At 43.0% G+C, this 19,938-nt stretch overlaps 1 protein-coding gene across 1 annotated transcript in view; it reads left to right on the plus strand.

The window, feature by feature from the left end:
* Nucleotides 1–12,509, plus strand: part of CHORDC1 (cysteine and histidine rich domain containing 1) — a 46,360-nt gene extending 33,851 nt beyond the window's left edge. The window contains exons 10-11 of the mRNA XM_088449047.1: nt 656–718; nt 8,055–12,509. Coding sequence (XP_088305173.1) covers nt 656–718; nt 8,055–8,204 — 213 coding nt within the window. The 3' untranslated portion in view covers nt 8,205–12,509. The remainder of the gene's footprint in view (nt 1–655; nt 719–8,054) is intronic.
* The last annotated feature ends 7,429 nt before the right edge of the window (nt 12,510–19,938 follow it).

A 19,938-nucleotide genomic window follows, 5' to 3' on the forward strand; every position in this document is an offset into this window, starting at 1 on the left:
GCAGGCATGACCATTGTTCTCCTTACTGTTTTTATAATGTTATATAATAATATTATTAATAATAATAATAACAGTTTCTTATATAGCACAGCATATTCCGTTGCTCTTTACAAATGGTAATAACATTAATAGAACCAAACTGGGTAGTAACAGACAGACATAAAGGTAAGAGGGCCATACTTGGAAAACTTACAATCACACATGCTGAATTATTCTTCCTTGTGTGGGCGTTCACGTCCTTACTTGACCTATTTAGTAGGAATTTGTTTTTGTATAATATGCATTAATGTGTTAAAGCTTCTAAGGCACCACTAAGCCAAAATACAAGTTCCAATCATAGGAATTATTTTGTTAAACAAAAACTAAGTACCTTTTTAGTGCTTTCATATCCGTATAGAGGGTAAATTGAGCCCAGCGCTGCTACTCAAGTGTACTTTGTTATTTGATCATCATCATGTGCCATCACCTCTATAAAACTAGAACCTTTGGCAGTTTGGTCTGAAACAATTGCTGCTCATCAGCATGGAAAGGGTTATATAATTTTAAAGCCATTTAATTACAGTTATTCTGCAGTGACATAATTAGCAAACTGAGAACAAGGAAGAGAGCATCCGTGCATGTATCCGGCTCACTAGAACTCTCTTTGTTTTTCTAGATTAATATTCAGATCGTATTTGAGGGCGAGAAGGAATTTAAGCAGAACCTACAATTGTGGGGGGTAAGTGCTGCGTGTTCGGCTCACATTTGTCTAACAAACGCTACACGTATGTTATGGTTTGTATGTTCAAATGATAAGGTGACCATTTCAGTTTCATTTATAGTGGAGGTATTGAAGTGGTGTTTGGGCAATACATATTTCTACGTACAGTGGCTCCACTTGAACAGTATACTAAGGCAGAGGTTCCCAAACGCGGTCCTCAAGGCACCCCAACAGTTCAGGTTTTAGAGATATCCATGGCTGAGCACAGGTGGTTAAATCAAATTGGCTGAGGTACTAATTAAGTCACCTGTGCTCAACCATGGATATCCCTAAAACCTGAACTGTTGGGGAGCCTTGAGGACAGCGTTTGGGAACCTCTGGGTTCATTTTGCTTAGGCAGGAAGCACCAACATTATTATTATTAATTTTATTTAACTTTTTTTACTTTTATTTATATATACAGTCAGGTCCATAAATATTGGGACATTGACAGAATTTTCATATTTTGGCCTCTACTCACCACCACAATGGCTTTGAAATTAAACAAACAAGATGTGCTTTAACTGCAGACTTTCAGATTTAATTTGAGGGTAATTACATCCAAATCGGGGGAACGGTGTAGGAATTACAACGGTTTCTATATGTGCCTCCCACTTTTTAAGGGGCCAAAAGTAATGGGACTATCAACTCAAAAGCTATTTCATGGACAGGTGTGGGCTATTCCCTCGTTATTTCATTATCAAATAAGCAGGTAAAAGGTCTGGAGTTGATTCTAGGTGTGACATTTGCATTTGGAATCGGTGAAGCAAGCCATCATTAGGCTGAAAAATCAAAACAAACCCATCAGAGAGATAGCAAAAACATTAGGTGTGGCCAAATCAACTGTTTGGAACATTCTTCAAAAGAAAGAACGCATCGGAGAGCTCAGCAACACCAAAAGACCCGGAAGACCACGGAAAACAACTGTGGTGGATGACAAAAGAATTATTTCCTCGGTGAAGAAAAACCCCTTCACAACAGTTGGCCAAATCAAGAACACTCTCCAGGAGGTAGGTGTATATGTGTCAAAGTCAACAATCAAGAGAAGACTTCACAAGAGTGAATATAGAGGGTTCACCACAAGATGTAAACCATTGGTGAGCCACAAAAACAGGAAGACCAGATTAGAGTTTGCCAAACAACATCTAAAAAAGCCATTACAGTTCTGGAACAACATCCTATGGACAGATGAGACAAAGATCAACTTGTACCAGAGTGATGGGAAGAGAAGAGTATGGAGAAGGAAAGGAACTGCTCGTGATCCAAAACATACCACCTCATCAGTGAAGCATGGTGGTGGTAGTGTCATGGCGTGGGCATGTATGGCTGCCAATGGAACTGGTTCCCTTGTATTTATTGATGATGTGACTACTGACAAAAGCAGCAGAATGAATTCTGAAGTGTTTCGGGCAATATTATATGCTCATATTCAGTCAAATGCTTCAGAACTCATTGGACGGCGCTTCACAGTGCAGATGGACAATGACCCGAAGCATACTGCAAAAGCAACCAAAGAGTTTTTTAAGGCTAAAAAGTGGAATGTTATGCAATGGCCAAGTCAATCCCCTGACCTGAATCTGATTGAGAATGCATTTCACTTGATGAAGACAAAACTGAAGGGAAAAATGCCCCAAGAACAAGCAGGAACTGAAGACATTTGCAGTATAGGCCTGGCAGAGCATCACCAGGTATGAAACCCAGCGTCTGGTGATGTCTATGCGTTCCAGACTTCAGGCTGTAATTGCCTGCAAAGGTTTTGCAACAAAGTATTAAAAAGTGAAAGTTAGATTTAGGATTGTTTAGTTTGTCCCATTACTTTTGGCCCCTTAAAAAGTGGGAGGCACATATAGAAACCGTTGTAATTCCTACACCGTTCACCTGATTTGGATGTAATTACCCTCAAATTAAATCTGAAAGTCTGCAGTTAAATCACATCTTGTTTGTTTCATTTCAAAGCCATTGTGGTGGTGAATAGAGGCCAAAATATGAAAATTCTGTCGTTCACTATCCGGCGATACGGTGTGCGTGGCCTATGAAAAAACACACATATTGGCCTCCACAGGAATAAAACACTACATTGGCCCCAGGGGTGTATCTAACGGTCCAAGCACCCCCTGGCAAAGAAAGGGACTGGCGCGCACCCCCCATATTTTCAGAATAATTACACTGTGTGAAGGGGAAGGGGTCCAGATCCTAGTCTAAATAAACTTGCTGATCCCTCATTTGCTGTGGTAGATTTTCTAATTTTTCAAAAATGTATACCTTGTTGGGCTATCCATATTATTATGATTTTTGTTTCCTTCATTCACGACTACAAACTAGCGCAAATAACAAAACAAAAAAAACTTTTTTCATTGTAGAGTGCAAATTTTATAATGAAAACCTATGTACAGTGCCTTGCAAAAGTATTCACCCCTCTTTGCATTTTTCATGTTTTGTTGCCTCCCAACCTGGAATTAAAATGGATTGTTTGAAGGTGTGCATCATGTCATTCACAGAACTTGCCTACCACTGTGAAGTTGTGTTTTTTTTTTTTTTTTTATATTGTGAATCAAACTACATTTAGGACAACATAACAGAAAACTTCAGCGTGCATAACTATTCACCCCCCTAAAGTCAGTATTTTGTCGAGCCACCTTTTGCGGCAATTACAGCTTCAAGTCGCTTTGGATAAGTCTCTATGAGCTTGCCACATCTTGCCCCTGGGATTTTTTCCCATTCCTCAAGGCAAAACTGATCCAGCTCCTTCATGTTGGATGGTTTCCACTTGTGAACAGCAATCTTCAAGTCTGACCACAGATTCTCAACTGGATTGAGATCTGGGCTTTGACTAGGCCATTCCAACACTTTTAAATGTTTCCCCTTAACCCACTCGAGTTTTGCTTTAGCGGTATGCTTCGGGTCATTGTCCTGCTGGAAGGTGAACTCCGTCCCATTCTCAAATCACAGGCAGACTGGAACAGGTTTTGCTCAAGAATATCCCTGTATTTAGCACCATCCATCGTTCCCTCGACTCGAATCAGTTTCCCAGTCCCTGCTGCTGAAAAACATCCCCACAGCATGATGCTGCCGCCACCATGTTTCACTGTGGGGATGGTGTCCTTGGGGTGATGGGATCTGTTGCGTTTGCACCAGACGCAGCGTTTTCCTTGGTGGCCGAAAAGTAAAATTTTAGTCTCATCTGACCAGAGCACCTTCCTCCATACATTTGGGGACTCGCCCACATGCCTTTTGGCAAACTCAAATCGTGTCTTCTTATTTTTATCACTAAGTAATGGCTTTTTTGTGGCCACTCTTCCATAAAGCCCAGCTCTATGGAGTGTACTGCTTATTGTGGTCACATGCACAGATACACCAGTCTCTGCTGTGGAACTCTGCAGCTCCTTCAGGATTACCTTTGGTCTCTGTGCTGCCTCTATGATTAATGCCCTCCTTGCCCGGTCTGTGAGTTTTGGTGGGGGCCCTCTATTGGCAGGTTTGTTACAGTACCACGTTCTTGCCATTTGATGGTGCATCGGGGGGATCATCCAAGATTTGGATATTTTTTTATAACTCAACCCAGAATTGTACTTCTCAACAACTTTGTCCCTGACTTGTTTGGAGAGCTCCTTGGTCTTCATGGTGTGATGCCTCTTGCTTAGTGGTGTTGCAGCATCTGGGGCCTTTCAGAAAAGGTGTGTTTATACGGACAGATCATGTGACACTTAGATTTCACACAGGTGGACGTCATTTTGCTAATTATGTGACTTCTGAAGGTAATTGGTTGCGCCAGAACTTTTGAGGGGCTTCAAATCAAAGGGGGTGATTACATATGCACATGCCAATTTTCAGAATTTATTTATAAAGATTTTTTTATATATTATATTTTTCTCATTTCACTTCACCAAATTAGACTATTTTGTGCAGATCCATCACCTAAAATTCCAATAATAAAAAAAAATAAAAAATGACAGGTTGTAATGTAACAAAAAAGGTAAAAAGCCAAGGGGGTGAATACTTTTGCAAGGCACTGTATTAGAATGCTGCTTTTGCGATCTTCAAATGTGGGCTGATTCCAATGCTAGAGCCAAAAACTCCATCTTGGTGATGGCTACTCGCTCACTCATTCACTCACTCTGCCTGATTCAAATCCGCAGGCAAATGCCATCTCTCACGGATCGCCATTGCGAAAATATGCTAATGAGTCACTTGCCGTCCAGTGCTTGGAGCCGCCCAATGAGTGCATCTCACATCCACCACTCGCGCACAAGACCGGAAACATCGAACACAGATCAGGCGGCCATCATCCTTTTAAGTCTTTGCGCCGCGGGTCTCCAAACACATAGAGGGCTCTCCTGCTGCGAGCAAGGACGCAGTGGCTAATTTATGCACACCCTGATAATCGTGTTTAAACGCTACCGTCATGCCTGCGTTTCTCTAGTCACCACTCCTTTCCCGTTACCTCCCCCCAACCTTGGACTACCTGTCACTCATTTTGTGTATGAATCCTCTGAGTGAGCATAAGCGCATTCGCGCAATGGATAGCAATTGCTCAATCTTCTTCTTTTTTTTTTTTTTTCAAACATTTTTTTATTGAGACATTGTGCATTCAGAATACAAAACATTTTTTTATTGAGACATTGTGCATTCAGAATACAAAACATTTTTTGTTCCAGATCATATTCAATTTAAAATCATATGTAACAGATGATATAAGAACAAATTCCATCCTTATAAATTACATCTACACAATTGAAAACATATCTTTCAAATTGAAGAACAAACTTTCAGTTTCGTCTTTTGCTTTTATCTATTTACTATAATAAAGCAATACAAAATTGTTGACCCGGAGAGAGAAACAGCCAAACCATCCCTCTAAATAGTATTAATATTAATAGGAGGATCATCTACCGCTAATCTTGTGAGATACCATGTGGTATTTTTCAAGCTATGGTGTATTTGTTTTCTTGTGGCATCTGGAAGTGTGTCTATGTATGTTTCCCATAGTGAAAAGAAACGTTCCACCTTTTTTTCTTTTTGTATCAGAGTCTCTATCCAGTCCATTTTGAAAATAAAATATAATTTTGTCATAAACAGAGACCATTGGGGAGGTGAGCTATCCAACCATCCTTGTAGTATGGTTTTCCTGCCTGCCGCGCTCATGATCAACAATAATTTCTTACTCTCTGAGGTCATTCGCTGTTCCGGGTCAAAAACCCCCAATATTGCCCATTCAGGAGTAAAAGGGACATAGGGCCTGATTCAGACCCACTCGCGAGCGGCTGTCCGCTCGCAAGTGGGTCGATGTTATGGACTGAGCATGCGCACGACGGAGGGAGCTCTGTCGTGCGCATGCGCCAGACGCGACGAGCGAAGGAAAGTCCTTCGCTCGTTGTGTCCGATCAAAGGGGGCGTGCTGTCAATGTTGATTGACAGCACGCCCCCTTTGGTGGGCGTGCCTCCCTGACGGGGGCGTTCCCACGGGAACGCTTCCCGTCAGAAGCCGGCCCACTGACATCACTAGTGATGTCAGTGGGAGTGATTTTGGCTCTGATTGAGCCAAAATCACTCCGGAGCTTGCGGTTGAAAACCTCAACCGCAGGCTCCGGCTCGCAATTTCGATGGTCGCGATGGTCTCGACCATCGCGGCCATCACAAAGCACGCTCGTATAGCCTGTGGGTGGTGACCCACAGCTATACGAGCGTCCAGGAGGACGCTCCATGAAAATGGAGCCCGGCCCTCATTCAGAGCGTGCGCTCTGCTCAGAGCGTACGGCTCTGAATGAGGGCCATAATTTATAAATTTCGTCTCTGCATATCTACGAATCTGATGCCAACAATTTTTAACTATTGGGCATGCCCAGAGACAATGAAAGTTATCTGCTTCTTCTTGTTGACAACGTGGACATAAATGATTATTAGATGATCCCATTTTAAAACGCCTGATTGGGGATAAATATACATTGTGATAAACATTTATGAATAATTCAGTATACATGCTGGCAGGCAAAGTTCTTCTAGAGAACTCCAATGCCTTTTCTAATCTCTGAATTGTCAGATTTGGGAAATGAATTAACCATTTAGCCATACCTCCAGAGATTGTTGAATGGTCTATTATATCTCTTAAGAAAGTATAATGAACTGAGATAGCTCTCCGGTTTGGTACTTGATGAGACAGAAAAGAGTCTAACGTGTTATCCCAATCCTTATCAGAGAAACGCTGTAAAACATATGTAAGATAAGAGCGCATTTGCAGAAATGCCAATGGGTACGGGGCTATCATTGGGAAATTATTTGATACCTCCGTATATGTAAGCATACGTTTTTCCTCTGTTGAAACAAAAGATTTGATACTGGTTATACCTGCCAAACGCCATAGTGTAAAAGGGTGAGCAGCCATGCCATCAAGGAAACTGGGATTACGAAGCAATGGGAGATGAAGAGTGTGATAGGCATTTAATCCAGCCTTATGTCGAAAGATATGCCATATCTTTCTAGTTGTCCACAGTAGCGGATTTGATCTATATATCTCTTGATCATGTTGATGAAGAAAGCTGATCAGATCACTTTCTACTATAAAGCTTTGTTCCACTGAAACATTAGTACACACTGAGGACTGAAACAGCCAATCACGCAAATGTCGCAAAAGTGCCGCCTGATTGTATATAGCTATATCAGGAAAGTTTATACCTCCATTATTCTTTGGTTGGCAAAGTTTTCGTAGGGCTATTCTAGCTCTGCCTCTCCTCCAAATAAATTGACGAATCAACTTATTGATTTTAATTGTATCAGCTTTTGTCAAGAGAACAGGGAGAGATTGCAAGGGATATATTAAACGGGGGATAGCCACCATCTTTAACAAATTGGCTCTTCCCAGAAATGACAAAGGAAGACGTTCCCATCCCCTGATATCCTCACTCAATTTATTTATCGCTTTTTTAATATTTAGTCTTTGCTCAAACATTGGCATTTGCGTGGGGATCTGACTCATGCCCACTGACTTTTGCTTTTAGTTTACTTGTCATTTAAATTTTGCCTATTTTGGGTATATTGTCTTTTCCATGTAAAGAGTAATAATCAAACTAATTGTATTGTGTTTTCTAAAAATTCAAAGGGAGTTAAAACGGTTACATGCGGACTCACATTACATGTTCCGGCGCAGGTAATTGAATCCACCCCAAGTCTCTGGGGGGGGAAAAAACAAAACAAAGTATATTGATTTTATGTGACCAGTCCAAATTGCTGCTACAGGCTACATAAAAGGGGTGGGAAGAGCGGTGAAATGGTTAACGATTTAACGTCTTACACTGATGATGCTTTTTTCGGTTCTTTCCAGGTCATTGACGTTCAAAAAAGTTACGTGAACTTAACGGCGACAAAGGTGGAGATTTTCATGAAGAAGTCTGAGCCCATGACCTGGGCTAGGCTAGAGCTACCTCACACCATCCTGCCCCAGCAGGGTAACAGTACGGGCACACAGGAATGACCACAAGGATCTGGGAAATGCTGACTAGTATTAGACATTGAAGTGGTTTCTTCTAAAAGTAGATTTTCTTCATGACTTCTGTTGATATTCCCCACTCTTAGTCTGAGGGCATCCTGATCTTCTGCATCAGTCCAGTGACTCAGCTGTTACATGACCAAAAAACATTCTGCATATTGAGTTGCAGTCCAACACTGTAACGTCTGAAATCCTCACTGTTCTTCGAGGTCTTGTCAACATTGATACTGTCTTCATTCCGTTGGAAACGAAATCCAGAGAAATGTTCACAATGGTTCATTGCTCTTTATTTTTTATTTATGATATATTTACACAACTTACTTTGGTGCAAATCTATAAATGATCTTCTGCCTTAGATCAGTGGTTCCCAAACTTTTTTGACTCACGGCGCCCTAGAGTATCAGAATGTTTTTCACCCTCCCCTAGGTCAAAAGTTTCATATTGAGAGTAATTAAATGAGTAAGTAAATCATGCTCTGTGGTGGTGGACAGGGTTGCGCTTCTGTTTGTGCTGTATCTGCACCTATTTTATGATAGGCAAAACCAGTACTGGTGGCTACCAATCGCATTGACCATAAATCTGATATGGTCCTGGACCTCCTGCCTTCAGCACTCCAGCACCCAGTTTGGGAACCGCTGCCTTGGATAATGTATTCAAAAAGCTGTATTTTTTTTGTATTCTAACATAATATACTTATTATAATGTGTATGGAAGTTGTGTGGTTTTTTTTTTATTTTTTTATTTATATCAATTTAATCTTGATATGTTTGTCAATATAATTGAGCATGTTTACTCATACATGATCTTTCAAATGGGATTTTTTTAAATCAAAGATTTCCTTTCCAAGTAAAGGTGATAACCTTCACTACAACCATTCAGAATGCTGAGCGGTTTAAGGTCTCATTCTAGTCTCCCTGTCTGCTCTTGAATTACATCTCCCATCGGTTATTGCTCCTGGTGGCACTTTGTTCCTCGGGGACATCACACTAAATTGGTGTCTGAGTTTGTGTTTTCATTTAAAAAATGGACAGGAGTGCGCCTGTGGTTTACCGGTAAAAATCCCCATAACTGCACAGCGGAATGTAACAGCGAGGGAGTATTGTTTTACCTGGAAAGGGAATCTTCTGTATATTTTGATAGTAAAGATTCGCTGTAGGGTTTTGCGAAAAGGGTCAGTAAGAAATATAAACTGCACGGTGGACATAAATCTAATGGGTGTTGGGAGGTTCCTCCCACTTACGTGAGGTAGGTTTCCATTTTTGGATTTTCAAATTGTATTTTTTGGTCTCCCAAAGAGTAGCGTTATATTTCCCATTAACTTTTTGTGCATGTTACTGTCCATTGCAGCTCATGCATACGTATTTAATGTCACTTATTCACCCCACCACCGTCCCCTGTAATTAGTTTCCCTGCTTGCATTCAGATTTCCCCACCAGTCCCGCCAAACTCATTATACATTTCCAACTAGTTTCAGATGTAATTTTAAACCTCCTTCCATAATTCATTCCACCTCCCCTCCACTATAATTTAATTAATTAATTTTCCGTATCTTCAAAAAAAATGTAGATACTATAAATCATTGATAATGCAAAATGTGATAAGTTAATAAATTTGAAAAGTAAAGTTCCACTATAAAAATGTGATTTATTTTTATATAGAATGTGTTGCAACTTTATTGAAGGGTTTTCTTAATGCGATTGTAAAATGTAAAAAAAAAAAAAAAATACAAATGAATAAAGCATCTATCTGAAAACTGGTAGCCCCCTCCCCCGTGCGCCTCTGTAGCACCAAGCGTCTGCGTCTTATTCACAAAGTAAAACGCGCTCGGCGCAACCAAGTAGAAGGACTATTTAACGTGCAAGGCGGCTAAATGTATGTTGACACATCTGTCTCTCTAAACAGAAGAAAGCCTAATTGGTCTGAGGGTTGTTGTATTAGGCCATGTCTCTAAACAGAAGAAAGCCTAATCGGTCTGAGGGTTGTTGTATTAGGCCTTGTCTCTAAACAGAAGAAAGCCTAATCGGTCTGAGGGTTGTTGTATTAGGCCATGTCTCTAAACAGAAGAAAGCCTAATCGGTCTGAGGGTTGTTGTATTAGGCCATGTCTCTAAACAGAAGAAAGCCTGATCGGTCTGAGGGTTGTTGTATTAGGCCATGTCTCTAAACAGAAGAAAGCCTAATCGGTCTGAGGGTTGTTGTATTAGGCCATGTCAGGACTGCAGAGCATTGGAAAGAATGCTTTTTAAAGTTTAGGATTTCTTGTTATTGATATCATGACTACACACATTAGTGACATTACCAGAGCACCGGTGCTCACAATCGTCAATGAGGCCGAGGAGTAGCTTTGTGTAATATACAGCCATGGCCAAAAGTTTTGAGAATGACACAAGTATTGGTTTTCACAAAGTTTGCTGCTTCAGTGGTTTTAGACCTTGTTGTCAGATGTTACCATGGTATACTGACAGATGTTACCATGGTATACTGACAGATGTTACTATGGTATACTGAAGTACAATTACAAGCATTTCATAAGTGTCAAAGGCTTTGCATAAACTTAATGTAATTGTCAATAAAAGAGTCAATATTTGCAGTGCTGACCCTTCTTTTTCTGCAATTCGCCCTGGCATGCTGTCAATCAACTTCTGGGCAACATACTAACTGATGGCCGCCCATTCTTGCTTAATCAATGCTTGGAGTTTGTCAGAATTTGTGGGTTTTTGTTTGTCCACCCGCCTCTTGAGGATTGACCACAAATTCTCAATGGGATTAAGATCTGGGGAGTTTCCTGGCCATGGGCCCAAAATTTCAATGTTTTTTGTTCCCTGTGCCACTTGGAGCACCTTGCCATAAGGCAAAAGTGATAACTATCATGCTGTAAAAAGGCATTGTTTGTCACCAAACACTTCTTGGATGGTTGGGAGAAGTTGCTTTTGGAGGATGTTTTGGTACCATTCTTCATTCATGTTGTGTTCTTAGGCAAAATTGTTTGCCTTTGCTGAGAAGCAACCCCACACATGAATGGTCTCAGGATACTTTACTGTTGGCATTACACAGGACTGATAGTAGTGCTCACCTTTCCTTTTCCGGACAAGTGATTTTCCAGATGCCCCAAACAATCTGAAAGGGGATTCATCAGGGAAAATAACTTTTACCCCAGTCCTCAGCAGTCCAATTCATGTACCTTTTGCAGAATATCAGTCTGTCCCTGATGTTTTACCTGGGGGAGAAGTGGCTTCTTTGCTGCCCTTCTTGACACCAGGCCATCCTCCAAAAGTCTGTGTGTGAAGATGCACTCACACCTGCCTGCTACCATTCGTGAGCAAGCTTTGCACTGGTGGTGCCCCGATCCCGCAGCTGAATCAACTTTAGGAGAAGGTCCTGGCGCTTGCTAGACGTTTTTGGGTGCCCTGAAGCCTTCTTCACAACTATTGAATGATCCGATAAATGGTTGATTTTGGTGCAATCTTACTAGCCGCACTATCCTTGCCTGTAAAGCCCTTTTTGTGCAAAGCAATGATGACTACACGTGTTTCATTGTTAACCATGGTTTCCTGCAGAGGAGGAACAATGATTTCAAGTTTCACCCTCATTTTTAAAGCTTCAAGTCTGTTATTGTAACTCAATCAGCATGACAGAGTGATCTCCAGCCTTGTCCTCGTCAACACTCACCTGTGTTAATGAGAGAATCACTGGCATGTCGTCAGCTGGTCCTTTTGTGGCAGGGCTGAAATGCAGTGGAAATGTTTTTGGGATTAAGTTCATTGTCATGGCAAAGAGAGACTTTGCAATTATTGCAATTCATCTGATCACTCTTCATGACATTCTGGAGTATATGCAAATTGCCAGCATAAAAACGGAAGCAGCAGACTTTGTAGAAACCAATAGTTGTCATTCTCAAAACTTTTGGCCATGGCTGTACAGCGATAGTCTGTCCTCTACCTGCTACTTATCTCCATTAGTTATTCTCAGTTGCTTTGTTCTTCGTAGATGAGAGCAGGGTCATGGGCCTTTATGTCTGGATCCTCCTGGTAGACTGTAATAAAAGTGAGATGCCATGCTGTTATAGGTACCCTGGATATATCCCTCGTCCCAAACGGGCATGCTTAACCTGGATCTCCTAAACCTGCTTCCAACTTGTTTGAACTTCCTACCAAATCCAGTAATTTTTCCATCTTTGAATGACTCCACCGGCATAATATCACAAAATGTACTGTTTCATAATGTCTTGACCTTTTGTGAAACAAAGTTTTTTTTTTTTTTTTTCTTTTGTATATTAAAAAAAGTGAATTTATTATTTTTCTTGGGGGTTTTTTTTGTATTTTTTTTTTATTTGAACGCACGTTCATTTGTAGAGCTGTAATTTCGAAATGAAAAATCACTACATGCGTCTGCTGCGCAGATTTCCCAGGCCCTGAGATACACCCCACTCTGCAGATTGTAGTTTATGGCAAATAAGAGTAAAGCTGAGCACACACTTAATGATAAATCATTCATCGGCTCTATGAATGATATATCGTCCCACCCAGCTGGCAGTGTGAACGTCGTCTTTCATGGATATATTGCAGCGTCCGGGCTGCACAGCATATAAAGTAAAGAGATATCGGTGACGTGTGCTTGTGAGTACACACAACCAAACAACCGACCCATACACCGACCACAGGAACCAGCAACAATGACATCACAGCTATTTCATCTGGCCAGACATATCCTGCAGCTGATTGGTAACTGTGTAAGATCGTTTGTGTGTACCGCTTACCAAACCATTAGATCTGTCGGCTCATTGCCCAATCTGTTGCTGCTGTGTGTACCCAACATCACTCTCTCTCATATAATACCCTCAACTCCATCCATGTATATATTATGTACCTCAGAAGTAGGCAGAGTGCAGCACTCCAACTGCTGTCAAACTACATGTCCCAGCATGCCCTGCCACAGTTACAACAGCTGGAGTTGCCATCCCTGATACACCTGATCAGCATACCACATCATGGGAGTGTTCTCTCATCATTAGTGGTTATCACTGGCCGTCTGGCATGACATGCTGGGACTTGTGGTTACAGGACTACGAGAGAGTAGCATGCTGCCCATTGTCTAATAATAAAAATAATGTACAGCATTTCTACACACACACTTGTCAGTATAGATACTTGTCTCATATACAGCTGCTCGCATACCCACCACAGCCTGTCAGTCAATAGTTTGTCACCAATGGTTTTGGGGGGTTTCCGACTCAAAAGTAATTGAGCTCAGCCCTGCCTCTGCATTGTAGTGCTAAGCACCGAACCGGATTGCCCACCAGCCTGCCCTGTCCCATAGCAGGGTTGGCAATCAGTGGTACAAACCATTGGTCTCATGCCATCGATTGTTGAGCACTGATGGTACTATCAATGATGCCCATTGAACACCTATGAGAGACTAGGGATGGTCAAATGGTGGTCCTGAATCGATCTTTCAGATCGATACGGGACCGCCCTATTTGTATTTAATACAGAAATTAATAATGGAAGTAGCATCAATCTTTCTCTCGCCCAAAATATTTTGCACATGTGCGGTTAGCGCAACAGTTAAAATCGAGCGTTCGCTGTATGAAAAAGGAAAGCTGGCGCATGCACAGTGGAGCCAGGGACGCCACATAACAGGCAAGTTTATCGCTGCTGCAGCATCATGGCTTTTGGATAGATTCTATCAATACATTGTACTTTGAGAATCAATCCAAAATGTATTGGGAGATGAACATCGAGATCCATGTCCCATCCCTATGTGAGGCATTTAGTGGGGACTTATTCATGCCATGTACTCAACGCAGCCTGAGCATGTTACAAGCTCATATGTCATAAGTGGTGCAGGCTAAATAAAAAAATAATTTGCATTTTAATTTACAGGACACCTCATCAGGATTTAACTTGCCACATTAACCCTATTGTCACTGAGTATTTTGTAACTTTTTGGGGTGGTCACATTCCAATATCAGTAATTCTATATAGTCGCACAAATGATACATTCCAATTAGCCAGGTTAACCCCGCGTGTTATCTCCCCTAGGTGAACTTTTCCTCGCAGCCTCAGGAACTGCGAGTAAGAGGCACAATCCAGGGTTTCTCGAGCAGGGGAACTCACAGTTTACACATGTTGACCCCTAATTTACAGCGTGGGGAAAATTAATTGAATAGTAAATCTCTGTGCTGCGTGCGTAATTAGCTGTAGAGTAAACCTCACGGCTAATTGGATCCCCATCATTATGTTCAATCAGAGTCGCAGGTCTCATGGAGCCGCGCTGACTCTAGAATGTATTGGGAGGTGGCTATGCAGACGCGTAAAGATATGCCGTCTTCATGGTGTGTTATGGGAGTGTTGCCAGACTTTTCAGACACAGAAGCTTAATCGCATACATTAGAGGCTATACTCTGACAGATTCTGCACCTCGCGTTGTGCGTTGTGCTTCCGATGGTTGCAAAAGCAGCCACTGGAAACGGTTGCTCCAGTCCTTCCGCACTCAGTATTAGGGGTCTATTTACTAAGCAGTGTTAGGAGACAAAGTGATAAGGTGCCAGCCTATCAGCTCCCAACTGTCATTTTTCAAACACAGCCTGTGAGATGACAGTTGGGAGCTGATTGGCTGGCACCTTATCACTTTCTTATTACTTTTCACTCTCCTAACACTGCTTAGTAAATAGACCCCTTAGGCTTAACACCAGAGGAAGCTCTGATATTAGCATAAAGTCTCAGATGTAACTATGGCAAAAGACTATGGGGTCTACAAACTAATGGTGTATACATCGTACGATCAGTCAGCGACAAAGATAACGCTGACTTATCGTCCTGCACCTTCCCGGTGTGCTGGAGGATCGTCATCGTTCACCCAGCACACCACCGACGACGGGCCAGCGATCAACGATCACGGGTCCTGGTCTGCATGCACGGGTGATGGTCGATATCTTCCATTTGTGCCCGTGCATATCGTTTTGTTCATATTGTGCATTTTTATAGTACCGTGTGTACGCACCATAAGCCTTGGAGAGAATAAAAGTGGATGGAGGTAAAGTGCCAATCAATAAGCTCCAAACTATCATTTTTCAAACACGAATTGCGCCTCTATAACTCTTCCTGCTTCGCTTCTTTACCGAGGTGAAGCAGGATGCAGTACCGATGAGATGTATGAACATCTCATTTGCCAGAGTAGGGGAGAGAAGACTCTATGGTAATCCCTTCCTGAGAACTAGGCTGATGCGCTGTGTTTCCCTGGCCGGCTCTAATGGGCATGCGTGGGATCTCGCAAGATCCTGTGTGCTGCCCGGAGCTGGCAGGGACACTGCTGGGCTACTGACCTTTCATACATTGCCAAGCTTATAGGCGCTGCTATTTTGTAGATAGCAGCACCGATAATGATCATTCATGTAACAACCCCCGCCCCAAAAATACATGGGGGAGAAGCAGTATCAGCACACGTAACGTGCGCTGATACCACTTCCCCATAACAGCCATTCATACTGTATCTACACATTTCTGCGTCTCCCGTACTCCACTGCGTACGACGCCGCAGCTGCATCCCACTCAGAATCCAGCCCCACTATCATTTAAAAGCAACATATGCTATAAAGATTTTTTTTTTTTTTTTTTAATTACACAAGATTTAAATTAATTGTACACATGGGATAACAATAAAACTATAGTCCACATATGCTTTCTTTTACAGGGATAGGCATTTCAATTTTGTTATCAGGGTCCTACTGTCATGCTACATGGGGCGAAAGATCGCCAGGACCCTGTTTTTCCTTTGGACCGGATTGAGAGCTGAGTGTTTGCGTTGCACAGAGGGCCTAATTCAGAACCGCTCGCGAGCGCTGAGCGCTCGCAAGCGGTTCGATGTTGGCCAAGTTCGCATGCGCACGACGGAGGCAGCTCTGTCGTGCGCATGCGCGAGAGCCGAATAACGACGATGGTGAGTGACAGCACGCCTCCTTTGGTGGGCATGCCGGGGGCGTGGCTGCCCAGACGGAGGCGTTCCCGTCTGGGGCCGGCCCCACTGACTAGTGATGTCAGTGGGAGTGCTTTTGGCTCTGATAGAGCCAAAAGCACTCCAGGGCTTGCGGAACGAGACCCTACCGCAAGGAATAGTATAATTCATCAATGTCAGTGTACACTTCAGCACCATGATTGGTGGGAATTACAGGGTCTTGTGTAACATGTAGAGGGAATGCCCCCAAGGGAACATATAGACACCAGAGGTGATTATCCTATTGGGCTCAAGGGCCTGATTCACTGCGGATCGCTATTGTGATTGCGCACGCAGGTCTGCTGCAAAGATATGCTAATGTTTGCCATCGCACGGCCAGCATAGAGACGCCCACTCCCCCTTATCTCACATCCGTAATACCTTGCAGGGCTGCGTATACATCGAGTAACATCGACCCCTCACGCACAATTACAGCAGGTCTGAACTTACTCAGAAATTGCTAACCTCGTCACACGCAGTGATTTCTCAAGCTGCGTATGCCGTCGCAGAGGCTACTTTATGCACGCCCATGCAACAGCGTTCAAACGTACTGGCACACCAGCGTTTCTCCGACCACTCCCCCATCACCAATCCCGCCGTATTCTGCGTGATTGCATTGCACTGTGGCGCATACGCACGCACAGTACGCAACAGTCGGCCGTCTGCGTACACTGTTGCAGTTGTGATCCGTGCTGAATCAGGCCCCTAATCGGTAGCTATCTTACAGCTGCCTGAGGTAATTAGCAGCAGGAGATGCCCTGCTTGCTTCAGCCTTGTGTCTGATGGTAGCAACAAGTTACCTGCTGGCAGTGCAGTGGGAGGAGTCATAAATAGGCATTTTCTGCTGGTGATAGCTCACGAGTGGAGAAGTAAGCAGGAAGAATAAACTCTACGCAAATCTGTGTCTGGCAGAGTACAGCCATGGCCAAAAGTTTTGAGAATGACACCAGTATTGGTTTTCACAGAGTTTGCTGCTTCAGTGTTTTTAGACCTTTTTGTCAGATGTTACTATGGTATACTGAAGTAAAATTACAAGCATTTCATAAGTGCCAAAGGCTTTTATTACAATTACATTAAGGGATAAATTTACTAAGAATCGAGTCTGGGAGAATTTCCAATCTCTGGAGAGTTTGGGCATTTTTTTCCACTCTCAAATTTACTAAGATCTCTCTCCTGAGTTTGACATATCTCCTTTGCTACGGGAAATAACTGGAGAGTTAGCAAACTCTCTTCAATTCACCATCGGCAAAACTCGAGAACCTTTTCACTAGTGAAGATAGGATTCGGGAATTTGCTAAGCAGAGAGTTTCTAAACTCTCATGAGATGGGAAAAGTCTCCTGTGAAATAAATACACCTGCCTGTGATCTGCGAGTTTGGCAGAAACACAGATCACTGTGATGCATGTATGTTTCTGCCTGTAAATTGTGAAAAAATGGTTAAATGTGTAACACTCCACCTAGAGATTCATTAAATGAATTTTAGTGGTGCGCTCTGGGGCAATAATGAATATGCAGATGTAACTGAATGAAAGTGCCACTATGGCAGAAACATACATAGAAAAAGTACTGTTGTCTCTCATAGAGTAATGTCCTTAGATAGTCCCAGCGATTAATATGTTGTAATATCTGTAGGATGAGAGACAGCAGTACTTTTTCTGACATACCCAATCCCGGTCAGGGACAAGCAACGTACACCATCCAGCCAGCTATTTAACAACGTTTTTAAAGAACACCCTGCCTACAGTCTGAGAGTTTCACAGCTTTAGAGTTGGGACTTTAGAATTCACTTGCGGGACACTGTGCATTTTAATTACCAGCATAGTGGCACTTTCATTCAGTTACATCTGCATATTCATTATTGCCCCAGAACGCACCACTAAAATTCATTTAATTATTACTCGGAGAGGGTGGGATACCTCTACTAGTGGTGCAGCTAGGGACAATTCATAGAAAAGACCAAGGCCCTGATTCAGAGCCGGACGCTCTGACCAGAGCGCTCACTCTGAATCAGGGCCCACCTCCATTAAAATGGAGCGTCCTCCTGGACGCTCGTATAGCTGTGGGTCACCACCCACAGCATATACGAGCGTCCAACAAGATGGTCGCGATGGTCTTGACCATCGCGAGCATCGGACTTGCGAGAGAAACCCTGTGGTCGGGTTTCTCAACCGCAAGGCCAGGAGTGATTTTGGCTCTATCAGAGCCAAAATCACTCCCACTGACATCACTAGTGATGTCAGTGGGGCCGGCTTCAGACGGTAGGCGTTCCCATAGGAACGCCTCCGTCTGGCAGGCACGCCCCCGGAACGCCCACCAAAGGGGGCGTGCTGTCAATCAGTCCTTCGCTCGCCGGGTCTCGCGCACGCGCACGACGGAGCTCCCTCCGTCATGCGCAGTGGGCAACATCGACCCACTTGCGAGTGGACTGCCGCTCGCGAGTGGGTCTGAATGACCCCCTAAGAGCGCTGTAAATCCCCACTTGACCCACCTAGAGATTCGTTGTCTCAGCGTTGGAGGTGATTCCGGTTTGTAGTTTCCCTGGTCGTTCACTTTGTCAGCTCACCAAAGTATACCAATTGGTATTCAGCAAGCATCAATATTTATTAACAATTAAGCCCGGTCACCAATTGGTATTAAGCAAGCATCAATATTTATTAACAATTAAGCCCGGTCACCAATATACACCAATATACACTGTGTTAATAGTCACAAACAAATACTGTGTTACATCAATGCAATCAACAGTTAGGACGTTGCAATACAGGTAAACGACACCGTAAAGTGCGTTTTATTTCACTGGAACCAGGAACAGGGGTCTTGTCGGCTATCTGTTAAAGGAACCTGGTTAAATATTGCACGATAATAGCAATCACATTTACAATAACCTTTGCAAAAGTTCAACAGTAAAATATCTAAATAGATTGGGAACGCTAACCTATGGCAAATATATTAAAGAACCCAACCTTGGCTAAAATATAATATATAATAACGGCTGGCCAGCTTACTATTAAATAGTTGGTGCACAATTTATCTCCGTGAAAATATTTGTTCTTTCCGTAGGGAAGATAGCTAGAGTCGATTACTGGCATAAATTCTACTATCGTCTCTGCAGCACATGCCTATCCTTTCTTCACAATTGGCCTGTGCAGCAAGACGCAGGCTCCTTTCACTACACTTTGTCAATTGAGGCACCGTGTTCACTCCTGTGCTCGCTTGGCTGCACTGTTGCTAAATGCCTCTCCACAGATTATTTATCCTTTCTGTTCTGGTAGTAGGATGGGGTGCGAGGCTATACTAAAGTATCTTAACCTCTGTGCCGAAGTAATGCGAGGTGGGCTAGGGGAGCCCAACAGGGGTCTCTAGTGGTTACAGAGCGAGGAGTCCAGGGGGAACCATCCCTATGCGAAAGCAGTATGGGGTTTACGTTTTGCACCAACTCAATATGCTCCTGGGAGGGTATTTGAGGTGTCAACTGTGCCTGGTAGCTTTACTTTAAATGCAGCGCTAAACTGGTGGTCCACTGAGCGGGGCTGTAAGTAAGTGCTGAGGTAAAGTGATACTCATGGTGCGTACACACTGGGCGATTAAAGTGGACGACTGAACGATAACGATATCGTTATCGTTCAGTCGTCCACTTTATCGTCCATGTTTAACACAAAAAAGATGAACGATGACGACGACGCGCGTTCCCGCGGGTCGTTCGTCATCCTCGTTCATCGGGCTGACAT

Source organism: Taudactylus pleione, unplaced genomic scaffold, assembly GCF_031769625.1.
Source record: "Taudactylus pleione unplaced genomic scaffold, aTauple2 ptg000478l, whole genome shotgun sequence".
NCBI lineage: Eukaryota > Metazoa > Chordata > Amphibia > Anura > Myobatrachidae > Taudactylus > Taudactylus pleione.